General features: G+C 39.9%; 1 protein-coding gene across 1 annotated transcript; it reads right to left on the bottom strand.

Moving 5' to 3' along the window:
• Positions 1-1,654: 1,654 nt before the first annotated feature.
• On the bottom strand, positions 1,655-21,663 carry LOC121649087 (TNF receptor-associated factor 2-like). Its single transcript, XM_041999641.1, has 10 exons — positions 21,231-21,663; positions 17,229-17,307; positions 16,367-16,465; positions 15,253-15,414; positions 12,733-12,807; positions 12,526-12,600; positions 9,182-9,664; positions 4,603-4,780; positions 4,378-4,526; positions 1,655-3,087 (listed from the first exon to the last, which is right to left on the bottom strand). The coding sequence occupies exons 1-10, from the start codon at positions 21,416-21,418 to the stop codon at positions 2,869-2,871; spliced, it is 1,707 nt and encodes a 568-aa protein (XP_041855575.1). The 5' UTR covers positions 21,419-21,663; the 3' UTR covers positions 1,655-2,868.

The following is a 21,663-nucleotide window of genomic DNA, read 5'->3' on the forward strand; positions in this document are numbered from 1 at the left end:
CAGATGGGATGACAAACGTTTTTTATAAATAAAAAAATACTTTCATTACAATCAGTGGGCTCAAGAAACATTACAACAAACAAAACGGCAAAAACAAGAGATCCAGGCACTTTTTCTTTAAAAAAAAAGGTTTTAAAACATAAAAAAAAATACCAAAATTATTACAATAACATCAATAGCTTTGTTTTTGGACACCTGCTCTGCTTCCATCTCTTTCTCACCTTCTGATTCTATTGGTCTGTATGTGGATGCAAAACAAAACAAGCTCCATTTGTGTTGGAAGTATTACTGTATGTGTGTGTATGGATTTCACGTTGATGCTGCTTTTTCAACACTACGTAAGTTTGTGACTTTAAAACTCTGTAATTCTCACTCATTTTGATGGCACACTGACATTGATTATTTACATTCCTGGAGCCGTCGCTGTCCAGCAGCATCCCAAAGCTGAGAAACTACACTTCACAAATTCCCAGCCTGGAGCATCACGTTCCAGCTGCGTTTCGCCCTATAGCACCGTGTCAGACGCTAGCAACTGGATATCAACACACTGGCTGATTTGAATGTGGCTGATTTACCAAAGAAGGTCAAGTGGACGTTATTGGAGGAAGAGAGGAAAAGAAAGAGAGAAAGTGAAAGAACAAGGGATAAGACAAGTCAGCCTTGAACAGGCTTCTACTGGCTGGAGAGAGCTCGGAGAAGAGACAGGATGTAAGATGTCTGCTGAATAAGCCGTCATTAGGGGATTTCTCAGTGTGAAAACCTGCCAAAGTTCAGTAGTGTTGCTTCAAAGCTGACAAGTCAGATCGGTTTTGATTGTCGATATGGTATTTCATCTGTGTTCAACAGCACAGGTGTTTTCTGTATTTGTTCAGCTGCATCACGTTTTAATCAGCCCAGTTGTTTCAGGCCTGTTTTACATCTCTGTGGTTATTTGTCACTTTCTGGTTGTGGGTTCATTTCTTATCATTTTACATCCCACTTGAAGAGTTTGCATCTTTTCATTTTCACTCTGTTCATAGTTTGTCTTTACAGTTTATTACATCCATTTGCATTGTTTTGTGATTCTTTGCATTCTTTCTGCACTGCACCTTAGTTATCTCATGTCTTATTAAAGTACATCCAGACCGTCTTCCAACTCTTCACACTGGGATGTTAATGGTGCATTTTGACATACTGTGTTCCTGAATAAAACCCAGTATCCAGCATGTTAATAAGGTGAGTGGGTGTAATTTTAGTCCAACTGGGATCATTTTCTAACCTTAATCAAGCAGTTTTAGTTTATTAGACTAATAATAATATTGCTCCATTTGACTCCAAATTGAACCTTATGCCTATTTCAGTCACCATAATTTAATTTTCAATGTGTAACATGTAACAGAGTATTATTAAAATCATTACTGCAGAAAGAGAATTATTTTTCTGAAATTTGCAACCACTAGATGTCACTTCATCTCACACTAGCTGATCAAATGAATTAACTTCTGCTCCAAAAAGCAGGATCAAATATTTGTAAAGATAAGAACATTTGGGATTTTTGTAGTTTTAGAAATTCAGCAAAACAATTAGGATTTGTTTCTTTGCTAGACAGATACAAATTGCTCCAAATGTCCTGTAGAAGCAGTAACTAGCAGAGGCTATTCTGAGACAGTGGCTGCAGACATCAAGCTGAAAGCAACTCCTCACAATGAGCATCAAGTGTCCCACAACACAACCCATGCCCCACTGAATGCTAGATGAAGGAGCCAATAATGAAAAAAATACTAAGTTTACTATTAAAAGATATTTACAGAGTTTATCCAAATTTGTATGCAAATATATGTTTATTTCTAATAAAATATGTCATTTTTCCATTTGGGCAAATATCCTCGACTACCATCGCTGTTAAGATTTCCTGGGCAAGCAGCAGAGAAACAGCTGCAAGCTACAGTGCAGCCTTCACAGATCCAACATGAAACTAACAGCAAACAAACAAAACAAATGAACAGCATCCACACATCAACATACACAGAAACAATCACCACTGAAATACTCAGAATTCATGGAATTCAAACAATGTGCACCACAAATGATTACCAGCAAACACAAGACCCCAGAGGTGGACGCGGAAATGTTTAAAAAACTGTAAACCAGTTTAAAGTCCGACTGCACCTTAAACTGTGTGCAAAGCTGAGCGATACCGACACTGCTGCTGGAAACCAGTCATCATGAGAAACAATAGGAACAAAAATCTGTCAATCTGACCAAATGTTAGGCAGTACGTAGCAACATCAGAGACATACTTCATCTACTACCGTGTCTAAAGGTGATGTAACTTACTTCCTCTCTTAAGTATCGCTGGTCAAAAGGCTCACTGTTATTTGGGAATATCTGAAACAATCACTTTTGCAACAACCAGAGCTTCATTTGTCACCTGCAGCACATAATAAGCTTGATTTTCTGCCACTTTTTTGTAGAACTGAAGATGATGAGCCTCATCAATGGTACAAAAAGCCACAATACGATGGCCGAACATTAGAGGCAGTGTTGTACTTGTCAAATAATTTAACAAGCATTATGTGTTTCGATTTCTTGGAAAACCTCTGTTAGTTAAAATGATGGAGGGAAAATAGCATTACCCACCAGATTTCAATATGTGGGTGCACTTTGGTAGATATTTACTGCTCTGCTGAATAAAAACTCAGTTTGATTGAAAACCTACCAGCTAATAGCCAAAAGCTCAATCTCACTGAAAATTCATCCAAAAACCTAAAGAAACAAACCGATCTCAGAGAGAAATGTCAGTTTCTGATGATACAGTACAAAGGTCAACTGATCAGACAAGTTAGTAGCAACAAAAGGCAGAACTGGATTTACACCCTCACGTTTTGTTTACAGCCCTGTGAGGTCTACAATGGCCTTGATGAAGATGGTGTCGTCACGTATGTAGGAGTTTTTAGAGTCCAGCTTGGAGAGCGGACAGAAGAGCGGACAGCCACTGGCGATGTTCATATCGCTGACCGGCCTCTGGAAGGACGAGGAGGAGACATCGGGCCGGAAGGCATCAATTATGTGCTCCCTGTTGTTCTGGTCAAGCAGCATGAGGGTAACCTGCACACAGATGTTAGAACACACACCTTCATGTAAGAAACTGGAGCCATTCATAAACACAAATTTAAATATGTTTTTGCCTAATAAGCTTTTCCATCAGAACTTGCTAAACAGTTTTCCTGTTTCCATCGATGCTAAGCTACGCCAGCTGTCCAAGGTCAGTGGTTTTCAATTTTTTTACATCACATACCACCTCAGAAGTGCCACCCTTATGACTCACAAACACCTCCCTTTTTTCATCAGGCACGCTTTGGACGGAGGCAGGTTAGTTACAAATAAGAATATTAATTACTGTTGAGTGGAAGCAGGTTTGATCATAACAGGAGTTTATAACCAGAACTGATGTTTAAAGCTTTATCTGACAACTCAAAGGTAACCCCTCTGATAGTCCTGATTACTCTAAAGGTCTGAAACTATTTTGTTTGTTTCAATACTTTGCAACTCCTGATATGTGGATCAACAAATGTTTGCTTCAGTCTCAGACTGACTTTACATCCATCCCTCTGTGTCTTGCTTTTATGAAAGCAAATTTAAAAAAAGCTGTTTTTACAGAGTCACAATTTACAGATTATGCAGAGTGTGAGGGGTGGAGCAGAGAAATTACCCTGGGATCCGGGATTACACCACTATGGTCGGATCACGTGACATTTTTACTAGAAAGTGCAGATCTGAAACTCTCCTATTCTTCATATAATGTTGATGGAAAACTGGAGATATGATGGTTTGACCAAAATAGTGCAAAAACATTCAGGCATAAATAGTGTACAGATGGTGATCAGTGTAATCTGTAAACTGGTTGGTATCAGTAAAACTTTTCAGCATACCACTCACAAACCACTACGAGGAGTGTGAGTACCAGCAGCGGTACACCTTCCACTACAGACTTAGTGTCCAGTGCTCATCTGTGTCACATAAAAATGAAGCTATAGCATCTCTTACATGAGGATCTAATCAGAAGAGGTCCAACTCAGCCCTGCAGATTACGTATTGGTTCTTTTTAAAGGATGATTAAAAGAAAACACTGAAAAACAGATAAGCTGAAAAAAGGCTCAATGCAAATCTCCACTGCTTGCTTTGTTAAGACAAAATGAGGAACAGAAGCTAAATTTTCTAGAGTCTAAGCAAGTGCTATTTGAAGGTTTATTTTATGTGTTTAAGCTTTCAGGACAACCTAAAAAATTAAATTGCACGCTGCAGCCTGAGTCTCCTCAGGGACCCAATCTCTCAAGGTTTCAAGAACAAGATCAGCTCCAGTGGCATTATTTCCAACATGATTATAACAGCTTTTACCTTCTGATTAAAAGGCCACTTGAGGAGAGCGTCGCTGTGTCCTCTCATCACCACAAAAAATAGAGACAAGTGGGTACCGCGGCCCGTCCCGTCGCCATTCAGGTAGATCCGCAAGCACATTTTGTAGCCGTATTTACTCGTATAAAATGCTGGAAAACATGATTCAACAATGAAAGGTCATAAATGTCTGAGAAAGTAGTGGAAATGATGGTATTAAAGACATACCGGGGGAGAACATAGCAGGGGCGCGGCCAGCCACAGCATCCTGCCTCTTCTTGGTGAAGTCGGAGATTTTCCAGATAAAGACGCCATCATAGGTTGCTGCAGACATCTCCCTCATTTTCCCCTCCATCTCCACGATGGACAGGTCTCTCAGGCTCACCGTCCTCTCCAGCTGACGAACCTGCAGCAATGCAGCACCTGAACAAAACTGGCTTTTTTGTTCTAAATCCAGACAGTCTATCTTTAAATTACTGAAACTGCTTAGTGTAGTTTGCAAAGCCCAAAAGATACACTTCCTCTCAAAAGTTTGGGATCACTTGGAATTTCCATGGAAATTCATATGAGATGAATCTGAGTAGAAAATATAGCGAATGAACAGAGCATGCAAACACTGTCAGAGATAGAAATAATGATTTTAATAGAAACGATTAATGTGCGTTTCAAATTTTACCTTCAAAAGAAAAAAAAACACCCTTTGCAGCAATCACAGCAGGGCAGACCTTCAGCATTCCACTTCTTTGTTTTTTAAGAGAATCTGTTTCACCTCATGCTTCCTGGAGCAAGATGGACTGGCTTGATGCTCCCACACCATCTGCGTAGGGTTCAGACCTGACGACTGTGCTGGCCAGTCAGAGTTCTGGCTAATTATTTGTTCTTATTGCTGACAATAAGAACATCTTGGCAGTATATTTTGTGTCGTTATCATGTCCACAGGGTATTGTAAATCTTGTGATAATCTTTCGTCAAGGTCCCTTCCATTCTTTTCTATCTTGTCCAAAGAATCCCCAGACCATCACACTTCCTTCACCATGCTTGACTAGTGGTAATAAGCTTTGTTGTTCTTCTGTTTGGATCCTTAAACTTAAATCCTTAAACTTTCCACTCATCTTTCCACAACACCTCCTTCCAGTCTTCCAGAGTCCAACATGCTCTTTACCCCATCTCAGTCTTTTCTTTTCATTGGTTAGTCGGAGATGAGGCTTTTTCTTAGCAATCCTGCCATGAAGTCCGGCATCCTGAAGTCATGTCTTCACCGTTGATGCTGACCCTGGTGTTTGAGGGGACCTGTGAGGCATCTTTGTGTTCAATCTCACACTCTCAGATATTTTTCTGCTTATTTAAATGTGCATCAGGGCCTTTAACTTAGTTTTTTTCCTTGTTAGAGCCAGTTTATGCTGCTCTCCGATATGAATAGTTAGTAGGTTTCCTTCTAAAGCACAACAGGAGACTGATGGCTCTTTTTGGCCATTTTGAGCATGTAAAACAACAAAAAACCAACTTCTGATGCTAAACTAACCTAAATGCCATGTTCAGCTTTGCAACACAATAAGGTTATTATAAAAAATAAAAAAAAAATGTAGATCATTCATTAAACATTTGACTGATTTTAATTCTTTAATTGAGCATATTCTTTGTCATGTATGAAAATCTGTTTTTCTTTGGAAAACAAAGACATTTACAAGTAAACCCAAACTTTTGAGCAGTACTGTAATTGCACTACTAATTTCAGTGGGACATGAAAACGATGTCTTGATTGCAGGTTTTCAGATAGTCCGTGCTGATCGGACGTGGACTGTAGCAGAAAGTACTTTAAGCAGCTAAATAAACCACCATCAGAAACATTTTAAAGTCTTGACCTCGGAATATGATTTAAATATAAAGTTGTGACCGGAGGGCTTCACTTTGCTTTCTGAAACTTAGGCCGGCTGAATGCCTGTGAGGATATTTCACCATCATTTCACCATTTAATCGAGAGCGTAGTTTTTCGGTTTGAGAACAGGTTTCTTTGTTTTCACGGTCAAACATCAAGCTGCTCTCTCTCAAAACTCTGCGTTTCCACTCAAAAAGCTCCTGCTTGCAGATAAATATGTAAATAAATTTCTCATCCTCTTCACTTCGGTGTCGTGCATGGAAATCTCTTGCGATCAATCTTGAGCTCTTCTCCTGAACTCAGACTCCTTCTGTGCTCTTGGATGTTTTCTGTGCTCGTTGGCTGTTGTGAGAGGAGTCTGACAGACTTCCTCCACAAAATAGTAAAGCATCCCTTCCTCCTTCTGTGTCACTCATTTAGACAAGCAGTTGTTAACTGGGCTGAGCAGATCAGCTTAAACCAGTATAGATAACTCAAACCAGCAGCTCAGGTAAGAATTATGTCGTAATGGTGCTTTTCCTCTGGTTTATGCAGGTCAGTGTTTGTGAAAGACAGACGTGGGATTCTGGACTATTCAAGATTCCACTAAATCCCTGTCCAACAAACTCCCACTAATTTTTGTAATTATTAAAATATGGGCAGTAAACATTAATAAAGACTGATGTGTAAATAAACACTGACGTGTAAATGTCTCAGATTTTAGCCACTGGCTAATTTCCATCTGTTGTCCCCGGCAGGTTGGCGTCATTCACAACAATAATCTTAAAAAGCTCAACATCAGTTCCTAGTGGGATTGGTCCCACCAGGAAAGCAGACTGCTTACAGTGAAAATGTTCAATAAAATAAAAAATAAAATTAATTAAATCAGGCTGCTAAAAGAAAAAATTCAAAAGCTTGTGTCAGTTCTAATAATTATCAATTAATTTGAATGTAATAAAAAAAAAAAGAAGGAACTTAAAAACTGATGGAAAAAATTTGAAATTTGATCAAAAAAAGTGATGCAGTGATATAATAAACACATTTAAAATAATAAAAGGTTCCAATTAAATAAACTCGAAATTGTATGTTTTAACTAAATAAAAAAACTATTTAGTTACCTAATAAACTAAGGTTTGCAGTATTTTTTTTCTCTTTATCTTTTTCCTTTATTTATTTATTTTATTATGTTATTAAAAATTCTACTTTTTGCGTTTGGTTTACCTTCCAGAGAAAATCCTGCGTAGGATAAATCTACCCCAACATCTGTTACTGTCTTTTAATCACGGCTCTGTAGAGTCAGAGCATCCTGGTGTGGTACAACAGCAGCTCTGCAGCTGACAAAAAGCATCTGCACTGATCAGAAACACAGAATATAACAAACACAGCTTCCAGCTTTTGAGGACATTTGCACCTCCTGCTGCCTTCAAATGGTTTAACACATATTACAGGACCCACGCCGTCCAGCTCAGAACCCATTTCAGCTCCTGGAAAATCCAGGTATGTGTGTAAAACTTGAATATCCACTCTGCAACTTGTTTTATGTTTACAGTGTGGGTTGTATCTGTGTGTATGTGTGAGGGTGTGATTAGTATGCATATATTGTTTTTTAAGTTTTAAACAGCTCTGCTATTTAACAGTATCTCAAATTTCATAGTATTTCACAATGAATTTGAATGAAACTGGATCCTCATTATTGCCCATTATACCAGTCGATAAAACAAATAATAAAAATAATAAACTGCAGATTATAGTGCATTAGTTATACGGGTTGCTTCTAGTCATATCTGACCACTCAAAGCACTTTTAGCACATATTCACCCAGTCACACACACATTCATACAGTAAATACTAAGTGCTTCTGTGAATTTCACACACATATTCGTTTCCCTGATAGAAAAATCGGTGGCATTTAGTGTCGTTCCTAAGGAGACTTCCACAGAGTCTGGAAAAGCCAGGAATTGATCCACTCATGTTCCTACAGGTAGACGTTAGCTCTTCCACCTCCAGCTCGTTGCAGTGCTGAAGTCAGAAGTGGTCAAATTTCCTCCACTATCAGCAGCCAGGTAGTCTCTGACTCTACATGCATCTATGCTAGTTTTAGAAAATTATGGACAATAATGTATCAAACTTTAATGTTGAAGAGGATGAGCATAATAATAAGTGATGTTGGGTGAGAGTAACCAAAAAAATGCACAAAAAGTGAAGTAAAAGGAGAACGCAGAAGGAGGCGGTCAGTGTCTTGTCTGGCTTTCTATTGGCTGGAGGAAGTTTGACACTCTTCTCACAACAAGCCAAAATCATGCAGAAAACATCCAAGAGCGAACGTTTGGTGGGAGGGCAGAAGCAGTCTGAATGCGTTACAGCTACAACAGCTGCTTGCTAGGGAAACGACCACTGATCAAGAAGAAAATCTGGCTTCACTGGCCAGGACTGAAAACGGCTCGTTCACTCTAAGTAAACCACGGGTGTCCATAGTCTGTCCTCCAGGGTTGCTGTCCTGCAGGTTTTCAATGTGTCCCTGCTCCAACACACCTAACTAAAAGGAAATAGATCGAACAGCCTAGGAAGATCTGCAAGATATCTCATTAGTTTGAGACAGTTGTGTTGGAGCAGGGATACATCGACAACCTGCAGGTCTGTGGGTCTTGAGGACCGGAGCTGGACACCCCTTAAGTAAACTATGACGCAACTCGAGTTTGGTTTACTGGATGGTTCTTTTTCTTTCCCACCGTAAGTCCGGGTGCTCAGCTCCGGTCTTTGAGGGCCAGAATTCTGCAGAAAATTGTAAATATAGGACTGAGAAAACACGGAAGCTTCCTTCCAAATCAGAGATAACAGCAAAATATTGTAAAGTACTCCTTTAAATCTGATGACTGTCACACAGTTAGGTGTAAGCTTGTGTGTTTCAGTGGGTAATGAGGCGCATGGACATTTTCAGATGTAATTTGTCACCTTGTTGTTTAGGATCTCTATTTTGTCCTGGTCTAGTCGGTGCTGGCGGTTGTAAGCCTCCATGGTGGCACAGGAGCGCTCCATCTCTCGGTTGAGGACGCAGACGATGTTTTCAAACGTGTTGACTTTCAGCTCCAGCTCCTGGCAGCGCCAGCTCAGCTCAGCCACTTTGGTCTTTTCACTCTGCAGCTGCAGCTCCAGCGCAGCACCCATAGCGCTGGGCAGCGGGGTGAAGGAGGTGGTCAGAGTGGGGGCACATGCACCCTGTATGGGTGCTGCACCACCCCCACCCAGCTGGCTCATCTTCAGCTCCAGCTCCCTGAGGGACTGGTGGAGCTCCTGCAGCTTCTGGCTGGCCACCTCCAGGCTCTGGGGCTGCAGGCTCTCCAGACTCACCTTGATACCCATGATGAAATGCAGAAGCAGGTTGAGGTGCTCGTATGAACACTGCCGCTCGTGGTCATGGATCTTCTCTTTCTCCACCTTAGAGGAGAAACAAACAAAAACACATTGAGACAACAGTTTCCACCCAAAATTTTCTCTAAAAATGTTTGTAACGCTGGAACAGAAGAAGGAAATAGTTAAAGCATACACCAAATTGTCAAAGTAACATTTAAATGACATAAAACATGAATATGAAGAGCCTTTACGGAGACTGGTATGGTAATTTTTTTATTAAATGGAGAGATAGTTAGATGTGACAAAGTGCTAATATTTTATGTATCTAGATGGTCAAATTTCTCAGCAAGTCATTTTTGTTAAAGGTGAGGTCTGATGTGTTTCAAAATGGGGAGACTCAAACGTTTTTAGTTAATTTTGATGAAAACATTCAGCGATGAGTCAAAACATGACAATCTCTCACAGAGCAGTTTGTGAAGCTAACACTGAGAAATGAGCTGGGTTAAAGACCTGAGCGGGTTTAATGTGGACCATACTGTTTATCCAGACTACTGGATCAGAGAAGCTTGAAAACAGTAAGACTTATGGATTTTCCTTTCACTGATATTTCTTTGGCTGCTTTTGGAGGGATGTGCTGGCCAGGAGTTACTGGATGAGCAGAAATGCTGAAACGTTTCCAGATGAGAATTGCTCATTTGTGTAAATTTGTTTGGTAACACATCAGTGCTTTGATTTAATGGCAATAAAAAGTGAAAAAAAATATATTTTTTTTACCCTTCTGCATTGATCCTTTTTATGATTAAAGCTAAAGATGCCCACAGCATCTTGCTCTGCAGAAACTCGCCCCTCTTCTCACTGAACTAAGTTATCATCAAAAACTCTCGTTGTTCTATCCATCCCTCCAACAATTAATCAGTTTTCTTCCACTTATTCACGGTGGTTTACAGACGCAACAGCTTCATGAGGGGAGGAAATCTGAGACTGGTGCAATGTGGGCAGAAGTTTGGGCAAGCCTACTGCCAACATCTCAAACCAACAGTTTTGAGCGACAGAATTTTGGCTGCCACTGCAGATGGGCCCTCCAAAAAGCTACTGGAATATCACAAAAGTTAGCTTGACGTGAAGAGGAACTGACAAATACTTCATCAGAAACATAAAGCATGAAAAAAAAGGACTTTGTTTGCAATGACACCTGTCTTTTTGTCTTGCAGCAGGGCAAAGCTACATGATCAATGTCGCCAACACATGTAAGAATAGCCTACATCAACGACTGTCACACAATATTTTGAGACTGCCTCCAAGTGGCAGCGAATGACATCCCTCGTTAGACAGAACTTAGCTTTCAGTTTGGAGGTGGTAGCAGGGCTCACTCAAAATAATGCTGCATCTTGGTTTTGTTGCCCGATGGGACGAGCCTTGTCAAACTCAGACATTGAACAATAGACTGAACACCGTCTATTCTCACAGGTGATGCTAATCAGACACCAGATTAGCATCTGAGGCACCAGAAGCTCAAAACAAGAGTCAAGAGCAGAGTAGGTTGTTTGACACTGGCAGAGAAGACAAGTTGCCTATGGATACAACCCACATACCCTACCTACTGGAAAGCTGCACAAATGTGTTTGCATTTAAAAAGGAAAAAACAGGCTTTCCCTATAGTATAAGATTTGTTGCAGAGAAGTATTGCTACAACAAAGAAATAATCCACCAAACACGTATTGCCTTGCTAAGATTATTTGTGTCTTCTCGAAGCACTGATGCATAGCAGGGTGAGTACCATACTGGGATCTGTAACCGTTCTCCAGTTCCAGGCTACATAACATTATCGCATTTCTCTGCAGAGTAACCTGATGATTCAACAGCGGGAATCACTAAAATATTGACACTGTTAAGGTTCAGCCTGGGAGCAGCAGGTAAACAGATTTCACATACATTCAGAAGAAATAAATCCTAAACTGTTTCATCCAACAGAACCATTTAAGTTTACCTTTGTGTCAGCTTGTATTATTGTTGTTTGTCCCAGCTGTTTTAGAGTCATTCTCGGCAAAGTGTAAGGTATATTAATCCATATAATTGAGTCTAAATCAGAACGTTATTGAAGGCAAAATGATGCTAATTCAAACAAGCCAATAAACTTTGTCTAATCTTCCATCTTTGACTTTATTATTCATTAGTTGAATTTCTTTGAACACACATTTCAAGAAACCTGTTCTCTGTTTTACTTTAAACGTGTCAGTTACATTTTTTCAAAAGAGCTAATTCAAAGAAACTAAAACCAAGCAAATGATCTCAAAACTAGATAAGATACCAAGGATTGCTTGATGGAAGCTGAACAATAAGACATGATAAACACTGGCTCAAGCATAAGGCACGGTAGCAGGAGTGTCATGCTGCGGAGCTGGTTTTCGAAGTAGACCGAGCTGGATTTAACAAGGAGAGTTCACCCACTGAATTTTGGCAGAGCAAAGGGACACAGGCACAAAGTCTTGTCCATTAGCCTAACCACAAACTAGAGTAGCACTTGTAACCATGGCAACTATACACAAGTCCCCTTTTATTAGCATTTTATGTCTCCTAGTTGTACGCACTTTGGCCAAATATGTTGTTTTTAAATGTGCTTATAAATAAAGTTGACTTGACAAGGATAGCAACAGCCTCAAAATGAATCAGTTATTATAGGACAGTGATGTATGTGACTTAGACTGGGTGAATACTTGATGTAAGTATTTTATACACATGTAAACACAGACTTAATATTCAACAATGGAAGATTGTTTTTACAAGCAAGTAGTTGCTTAATGTCACAGCTTGGCAGAGTTAGTCTAAACATGTCAACATTGTGTCTACACGTGTCAGTTTATATATTAAGTCTGAGGAAGATCAGGCAGTTATGACAGTAGCCAGTGACACACAAACAGCAATTCATGACAAAAATATCTACTTACAGACGTATCGCAGCCAACAACATGAAATCTGCATGGTGTTTTAAATTTACTGCAGAACTTAATATGGTCCACATACTGCAAAACAAAACAAAAAAATGAAAGAAGCCAATGATGTAGAGAATATGTTGTAGATTTTGCTCCCTAAGTAAATGGAGAATGAGATCAATCTTACAGAATTATGAGAAATCACCTAAATATCTGAGATACCTTTTCTCTGGGGATCTTTTTCTTTGCACAGCCCTCACAGATCATTGGGTACTTGGGACAGATCTCATCGTGGGCCTAAAAACAAAGGAAAAAATGTTCATAATGAAAGAAAAAAGCTCCTTCACTTACTCTGTAGGTGGAAAAACAGAATTTTTTCATATCCTCCTGTCTACCAGTAGTTCAAATTTGTCCTCTGTGGGGGACATTTGTAAACTTGTAAATTTGTGAATATCTCCCACCCACTGCATTCTACTGAGTTAACTCCTTTTGCTATCTACAGAGGACGTTTAGGGCTTTTCAATGATACCAAATGTGAAGGGGTGGGGCTTTGGTACCTTTTGGTTTTATTTATTTATTTATTTATATATATATATATATATATATATATATATATATATATATATATATATATATATACACATATACATATACACACATATACATACATACATATATACACACACACACACACACATACATACATATATAAACATATACATACATATACATATACATACACATATACATACATATATATACATGCATACATACACATATACATACATACATACATACATACATGTATATATATATATATATATATATATATATATACACACATACACATACACATATACATACATACATACATACATACATACATGTGTATATATATATATATATATATATATATATATATATATATATATATATATATATATATATATATATATATATATATATATATCTGAAGAACAGAAAATATCCAGTGAGCAGCAGTTGTCTGGACCAGAATGTCTTGCTGATGTCAGAGGTCAGAGGAAAATGGGCAGACCGGAGAGAGATGATAGAAAGGCCAACCAAGGTCTGCAGAATAGCATCTCTGGACACACAACACGTCCAGCCTTGAAGCTACAGCTGCGGCTGAAAAATGATGACTTCATTTCAGCTCCACATTCAGATGGAAGTGTCAGAATTTTGTGAAAACATCATGAAAACATGGATCCATCCTGACTTGTATCAACAGTTTAGGCTGGTGGTGTTGTAATTGTGTAGGGGTTTTTTCTTGGCACGCTTTGGGCTCCTTAGTACCAACATGGCCTGGTTTAATCACCACAGTCTACCTGAGTATTGTTGCTGACCATGTCCATCCCTTTATGACCACAGTGCAGCATCTTCTGATGCTACTTCCAGCAGAATAATGAACAATGTCACAAAGCTCAGATCATCTACAACTGCTTTCTTGAACACAACAATAGCTGCATTTACACGGAGTACTTATGATCCTGTTAAGAAGGAAGGTTTAAACCTTTTCACTATCAGATCAACAGGAAAAAGAAACCATAGTCCCTCATTGTGATTGTTTCTGTGGAGTATGTTCTTTCTGCTCATGCTCGAACCACATGTGCTTAGTTGATGTGGTGAGTTACAGGACAGACTTGAAAAATAGTGACAGCATAGCAGAACTGGACTGTAGTAGATTTATTTTAGTTGGAAACTCTGAAAGAGTTAAGAATTGTTGAGCGTCTTGACCGTCAAAAGCTCAAAACAAGTTGTTTGTGCAGGTAGTTGATTCACTTGGATCAGATTTTCTTCTTAATTAGTCAACATGTCAAAGAGTTATGATTGTATTCAGTTTCTCTATCGTGTAAACACGCAGCTGACTGGATCGCTTTATTATGCAGAAAGAAACGTTTGACCATCTAAACGTAGCTAATATGTAAACTGGACTCCAACGGCCTCCACAGTCATCAGATCTCAATCCAACAGAGCAGTTTTGGGATGTGATGGAACGAGAGATTCTCATCACGGATGTGCATCCGACAAACCTGCAGCAACTGTTTGATGCTGTTATGTCAACATGGAGCAAAATCTGAATGTTTCCAATGCCTTGTTGAACCTATGACACCAAGAATTACTAGCAATGTGGACTAAAAATGTGGCCAGTGAGTGTATACATATTATTTGTCATAAAAGATTTAACATCTAAATCTAAGCAATTGGCTTTTTTAGAGACCTGTCTAGATATGTGTCTCATTCAAGCTGTAAGGTCGAAGTTATACGACCTGCATAAGAGATTTTTAACCTGAGGGCTTCAGCTCCAATCAACACTAACAACCAATACTGTGTTTATGTGAGTCATGTATAGGTTACATTAAATTTGTTTGTATATATAAAGACAGATGTACTATGACTAGATTACTTCAACATGGAGAAACTCTTTATTTTTTTCAGGAGATTTTCAGACGTTTGTTTGTGTTTCGTTTTTCCCATTAAAGAGATCAGCAAGAAAGTCACAGCTGTTGACGTGTTGCAGTTTGACAGAGTTATACCTCAGAGGAATATGACGATGTACCAAACTGTGAAGCCAGAGAAGTGTTGATGTGGGTAAATGTTGAAAACATGTCAGCACTTCCTGTAAATCCCTGTGAATCTCGTCGGTCATTAAAATGTACTGTTACAGCCCTAATACACACATGCAACATGGTACGCGTTGGATGATTATATTAGAAACCTGACCTTGATGTTCTTTAACAGGAACGGCTCCTTGCAGTATTTGCAGTTGAGCGTCCTCTCTGGACACTCCCTCTCGTTGTGGCGCTCCTGTTCGTTTGCTCTCATCAGCTCTTTACATGAAGGACACATGATGATCATGAAGTCACAGTTCCCCTCATGGCCGGCCTGCCCATCACCAACACGAAACATTTTAGATTTCTGTTTACTGAACAATTAACTCACCATTAAACGTCACAAGCAGCTGTAAACAACAACATAAAAAACTGTCTTGAAATGAATATCAATTTTCCCATAAACAGCTGACAGAGACCATAATGGCTGCAGCCTGGAGCAGAGTTCAACTCTGAATGATGTCATACAAAGTACAGACAAAAAACAGATGAATAAATAATATAAATAAATAAATAAATAAATAAAGTACATAAGCTGGAAAAAACAACAGCATTGCAATATTCAGTATGCTGTGTATTGTATTGTGTATTTAACTTTGATTAATCACATATTAATTTAAAGTCTGACATTTAACAGCAGTAAAATGACCCTAAAACCACATTAGCCTGAAATTTTAGGACTTGTTAAAATCAGTGTTAAAAAATTAGAATATTTTCTTCATTTTACATATTCATTCAGGTGCTACACATTTTTGCACACTGAAAGTATTTCTAAGCTAAGTGATAAGTGAGATAAGCTACTTATATATTCTTAATAGATCTAAAGGTAAAATTTAGTCTAAACAGTCCCTGTCAGGTATAAACCTCTAACAGCATGTGGGTTAAGAAATGTGAATAAAGCTGAGGGGACAGAACCTTTGATTCTATTCATACTGTACGCAGTGAATAAAAGTTGGGTTTTTATTCAACTTTATAAGGATTACAGATTTGTTATTTGTTAACTAGATGAGAATAAATGTGGTCATGTGGATTTATTTTGTGCTCGTTTGTACTTGTTTCTCATACTGATGCTTATGGAGCTAAATTCATACTTTTATCATCCGTCTCCTGTTTATTCAAATATTCATGGCGCTAATGTGATGCTCTGTTGATTCATGAATGTTGGGCTGTTGTGGAATAGTGTGCATGATATGCATGAGGGGTGTGAAAGAAATCTACACATGTACCTCAAATTCTTTGATAGTTCCAGTCCATATGCAGCCTTCGTTAGGACAGACTGCAGCCAAGGCCTCCACCTCTCTCCGGGCTGCATTATCTGGGAATGCCTGGATGAGAAAACAAGGTTGTTGTCAGCGTTGTCTAGTTTGTGTGTTTGGTTTCAGTCTGTAGGCTAATGTTACAACACTGCAGAAGTTTACTGAGGCTCAGGATGCTTGGAGCTCACTTTTCTCCCCTGGCTCTGATGTCTCCTGCACACGTGATCACATGCTGGCAAAGATTACAGAACAGTTAAATGAGGTTCTAGTACTGGATCTATACTGTGGCACATCAGCTATGAAGACAAAGCCTGCTAGGTTACAGAGCAGATTATTTGTAGGGTTTCAGATCCACAAACATTCTGTTTTTCTTCACATAAGTCAGCCAAAAGCACATCACAGTCCTCATTACATCTGGCTGCATTTTGAGGCTCTTTCGTTGATCCCTCTTCATTTCCTATGCAAGAACCAGAAGGAAAACAAAGTTCCAGGTAACCAATTTACAAATTTGTAAATTGGTTCACCCTCCCCACCCAACAAAAAGGCTTGTTTTCCCAGCATTTGACATCTGAGGTTTAATTTTTATACCTGCTTATTGGCTGTGCAGACAACCTTTAAACTTCACTGTTATTTAGCCAACTGGAGGAAGACAGCGAGCTCCGCAAGCTCAGACATGAACAGCAAAGTGAGCATGGATCAAAGAACCAGAAATGTTTCTTCTTTTGGACACTTGACCAAATATAAGGAACATTAAAGTTCTTAAGTTATTTTAAATGGATTTTGGTTAAAAAGCAATTACAGAGATGCAGGAAAAAGTTAAAATTGTACTTACACCACCTTGATGGAGAATAGAGGTAGGTTCTTCAAACAAGTCTTCTTTGATGCATGCACTGCAGTTCTGTGGTCCAGAACTTAGGAAGAGGAAAAAGAAAACACATAACTAGAGACGCTTTGTGTTTACATTTCCATTCATATACTGTCTAATAATAAACTGATACAGCTGACACCGTCATCACGGTGACCTCATTTTACAAACTGAGGGGTGCGAGTTAAAGGTCTGATAAAGCTGTACAGATCATTATATCGTACTCCGCGACCATAAAAAAATAAAGTTGAACTGCTTTGGTAAAGACTGGCTTCCAGCATCCTGCATGAGGGGAAACGTTGGGTCCAAAATTATGATTCTGTGTGATCTAATTATATTTCTTCATTGATACATGATGCCAGGTGGGTGAATGATTTTTACTCTACAGAGTTTGCTTTTATGTGGTACCAGTGCATATGTATAATTCTTTTAGCTGTAGTTTAGAGAAATTCTTGGTTGCAGTGTTTGGACAAATTCTAAACATACCTGTGAATATCTTCAAATATAGAAATACATAATTAAGGATTAGTCTTAAGGCAAGGCAAGTTAATTTTTATAGAACATTTCCTGTACAAGACAATTAAAAACGTTCAAAGCATCACAACGGGGTGCAGAAGAAGCATTAAAAAGTACATAAAAGAATATAAAAGAAACAAAATTATACTTAGAGATAATTAAAATAGTGTCAAAAATCTAATAAAATTTTAATAAAATCATATTAAGTAGTTTACATAAGAACCGCTGTCAGGTAAAGTTAGCACTGCTCATCTGTCACGAAGCCATGGATGTGAGGACCCAAGGCAGACCGGTGCAGGTAAATGGTTTTAATAAGTAAAACTAAACTCACTTAACAAAAAGACTCCTGTGGCAAAAACGCTGACATGGCATGGACTAACATCTATTCTACAGTCTTTAGCAGACACTTTTCTCCAAAGTGACTTATATCTAATAGTCCTTTGTTTAATTTCAAGATTATAATTTCTACACACAATATCATCTTGGGCATAAGTGCACTCATCTTATTCAGTGCTGAGTTGAGCCAAAGACCTGGACAAATCTTTCTAACTCATTCTGACGAGTACAGGAGTAAAGCTAAGTACAGAAATGTTCTTAAACAGCTGAATCTTTAGCTTGCTCTTAAAAGTGGATAAGGACTCTGCGGATCGGACGGAGTTTGGTAGATCGTTCCACCGCTGGGGAACAACAGAGGAGAAGAGTCTAGCTACTGATTTTGCGCCACGTTGTGGTGGGAGCACTAGGTGTCTTTTACTGGCAGAGCGTAACTGTGGAGAGGGAGTGTAGCTCTGGATTAAGTAGTGAAGGTAGACAGGAGCCGTTTGGGTTACTGATTTGTAAGCCAGAAGCAGAGCTTTGAATTTGATGCGTGCTGCAACTGAAGAGTGATTAGCAACGGAGTGACATGAGCTCTTTTGGGCTGGTTGAAGACCAGACGTGCTGCTGCGTTCTGGATCATCTGCAGAGGTTTAACTGAGCATGCAGGCAGGCCAGCCAGTAAGGAGTTGCAGTAGTCAATGTGTGAAATGACTAGAGCCTGGACCAGGAGCAGTGCCGTGTGCTCTGTCAGGTAGGGTCTGATCCTCCTGATGTTGTAGAGAGCAAATCGGCAAGACCAGGCAACCGAGACAACATGGTCCTTAAAGGTCAGCTGGTTGTCTACCATGACACCAAGATTCCTGGTAGAAGACGTAGGCACAAGTGTGATAGAGTCAAGCTACATGCTTATCTCTGGCGGTAAGGAAGGATTGGCTGGGTAGGCCCAAGCAAACAGTCCAAGCAACAGAGTTCCAGAGAGTGGCTGGGAAGCAGCGCAGACAGTACACCAAGTTCAGGAGGGCGGCCCAGAGGCCCCGCAGACAGGTGATTGACCTCTGGTGAGTCCAGTAAAATGTTCTTAAAGACAGGTCCTCACGTAAAAGGTGGAGGAGGTGCGACCTCCTCGGAGGCGTGAGCCACAGGAGACAGAGGAGGTGTGACCCCCTCAGAATCATGGACATGAGCAGAATGAGGAGTGTCCGATCCTGGAACCCCTTTGTGAAACAGCGTGGACCTGGGCGCCAGCGTTGGGTGCTGAAGCGCTGGAGAAGACCTGGGCGCCGATGTGTAACGCTGCAGAGCTGGGCAGTACCTGGACACCGGCGTGGGATGCTGCAGAGCTGGAGGAGACACATGGACGAGAGACTGTGGGACTGTGGCACTGGTGGCAACACTGAGGATGTGGACCATTGAGCTAGAGGAGATACTGGAGACATGAGGCATGGAGCTGGTGGCGACGATGGGAGGCGATATTGTCTGGAGCCTCGCCTCCTTCTGGCCACCAGCATCCACTGTCCATGCAGACCCATGAGGCGTGGGTCTTTCAGGAGGTGTCCAGATTGCCAGTCTGGACCCCCAGAACGGCGAAATCTCAAGATCATTGTCCGTCAGTGCGGCACGCCACACCAGCCAGCTCACCAGTTCTGCCAAGGTGATGTAGGGTAGACCCGCTGGGTCCATGTGTGGCCAATCCATTCTGTCACGAAGCTGTGGATGTAAGGACCCAAGTACAGGCAGAAGAGGCAGGACTGGTGCAGGTAAATAGTTTTAATAAGTAAAACTAAAATCACTTAACAAAGAGACTCCGGTGGCAAAATCGCTGACATGGCATGGACTAAAATCTAACAAACAATCATGGCATGGACTACATTTAACACTAACACCAACACAGGTAACAAACAATGGACTGGCAAATTAATTGATGGACCCCCATATCTGTATAAAAACCCTCACAAGAAGCCCACTCAGAAGAGACTTCAAGGGATTTATCATTAATATTTATCAAATCAAATCAACATTGTTTATATAAAGGTATTTGAAATATTATGAATGCTATGCTTAATTTGACAGGAAGGCAGTGAAGGGAAGCCAAAGCAATACGGTCTTTCTTAGTGGCACCTGTAAGCACTCTGGCAGCAGTATTTAGGATTAGTTGGATGATATTAGAATTTTTTTAGGCATCTTAAAAATAGGTCTTGGTCAATAATTACTCCAAGGTCTCTCACATTGCTGGGAGCCACAGTATTATCGCCCAAAGCAGCTATGTCCCTGGAAAGAGAATGTCTTAAGTTTCATAGGACCAAAAACAATAACCTCAGTTTTATCTGAATTCAGCAGCAGATGATTGCAGGACATCCAGGTTTTAATGTTTCAACTGAGCCTTAGTCTGACTGGGTCACGAATTTTTACAGATTTTTACAGATAATGCTGTCAGCAATTAAAATACGCTGCATAATGCATAAGATGCAAAAAAGACGTGGGGGAAAGCGTGGCTTTATCACGCACATGCGCAGTATGAGGAAAGAAAATAGGTGATCTCACCGCAATCCTTCCCCTGTTCCGTCGCACGTAACAGGATAACTGAGATTTTTCCATTTAAAATCTTAACATTAAACATCAACTTTAATAGAAAAAAGGGATTATATTCATTTATTTAGTTGTTCTTGCTGTTATTTTAAGACAAAAATTATATGTAATAAAAAGCATGAGCAAACTCCTCTGAGATCACATAATTTACTATGTAGAAAAGGTCACCCAAAACTCTCAACATAAATGCTCCTTTTAAGATAGTTTCATGGTTTACAAAAGATATACACTGTGATAGTTTATGGAAATAAGCTGTCGGATCCTCTGGTGGGCATATAATCAGAGTGGATAATCCTTTCAGAAATTAAACTGTTAGACACATGAGCAGCCCATCGAGGTTTTGTTTTGTTAAAAGGTTTTGGATAATTGCCTATGTGTCAAGTTTTTCTATTAGTTTATTAGTCATAACTTATTTTTAATCGTATATAGTGTTACGTGTGACAATATGCAGGGCGGCGTTAAAATGTAAAATATGTGAATGAAGTCTGGTGACGAGCGTCTGAGCTACATACAGTCAAGCTAGCTGACTAGCATCCACGACACACTCACCTCACAATTTTGTTGAAACAGAACGAACAAAAGCGGTGACCACATTGGGCTTGCAAGGGCCTCCGCAGGATTTTCTGACACGAGTTGCACAAGTGCTTGTCTTCCAGGTTGTTGGCCAAAATTTTCTTTGGGAAGCCCGGCTTGTTGCCTTCCAGGGAAGATGGTGGAGACGGCTCCTGTGCAGCCATTATTATTCCCCTTGAACAATATCGGGGGGCTCAGCGGGGTGTGTTCAAGATAACTACACACCGCTGGGTGTAATTTTCCAAATAACCGGCACTCATTGCTCTTTCACAGATTTATTAAAGACGTGTATACCTGCTTATGTGACGAGCCCATAAGGACATCTACTCCTCATATGCACAGACCAGATGTTTTCATGAGGCAGCTGAGGATGCTGCGCTGGGCGCCGCGAGCCCGACAGGAGCATGAA

This window comes from Melanotaenia boesemani, chromosome 11 (assembly GCF_017639745.1).
Source record: "Melanotaenia boesemani isolate fMelBoe1 chromosome 11, fMelBoe1.pri, whole genome shotgun sequence".
NCBI classification, from domain to species: domain Eukaryota; kingdom Metazoa; phylum Chordata; class Actinopteri; order Atheriniformes; family Melanotaeniidae; genus Melanotaenia; species Melanotaenia boesemani.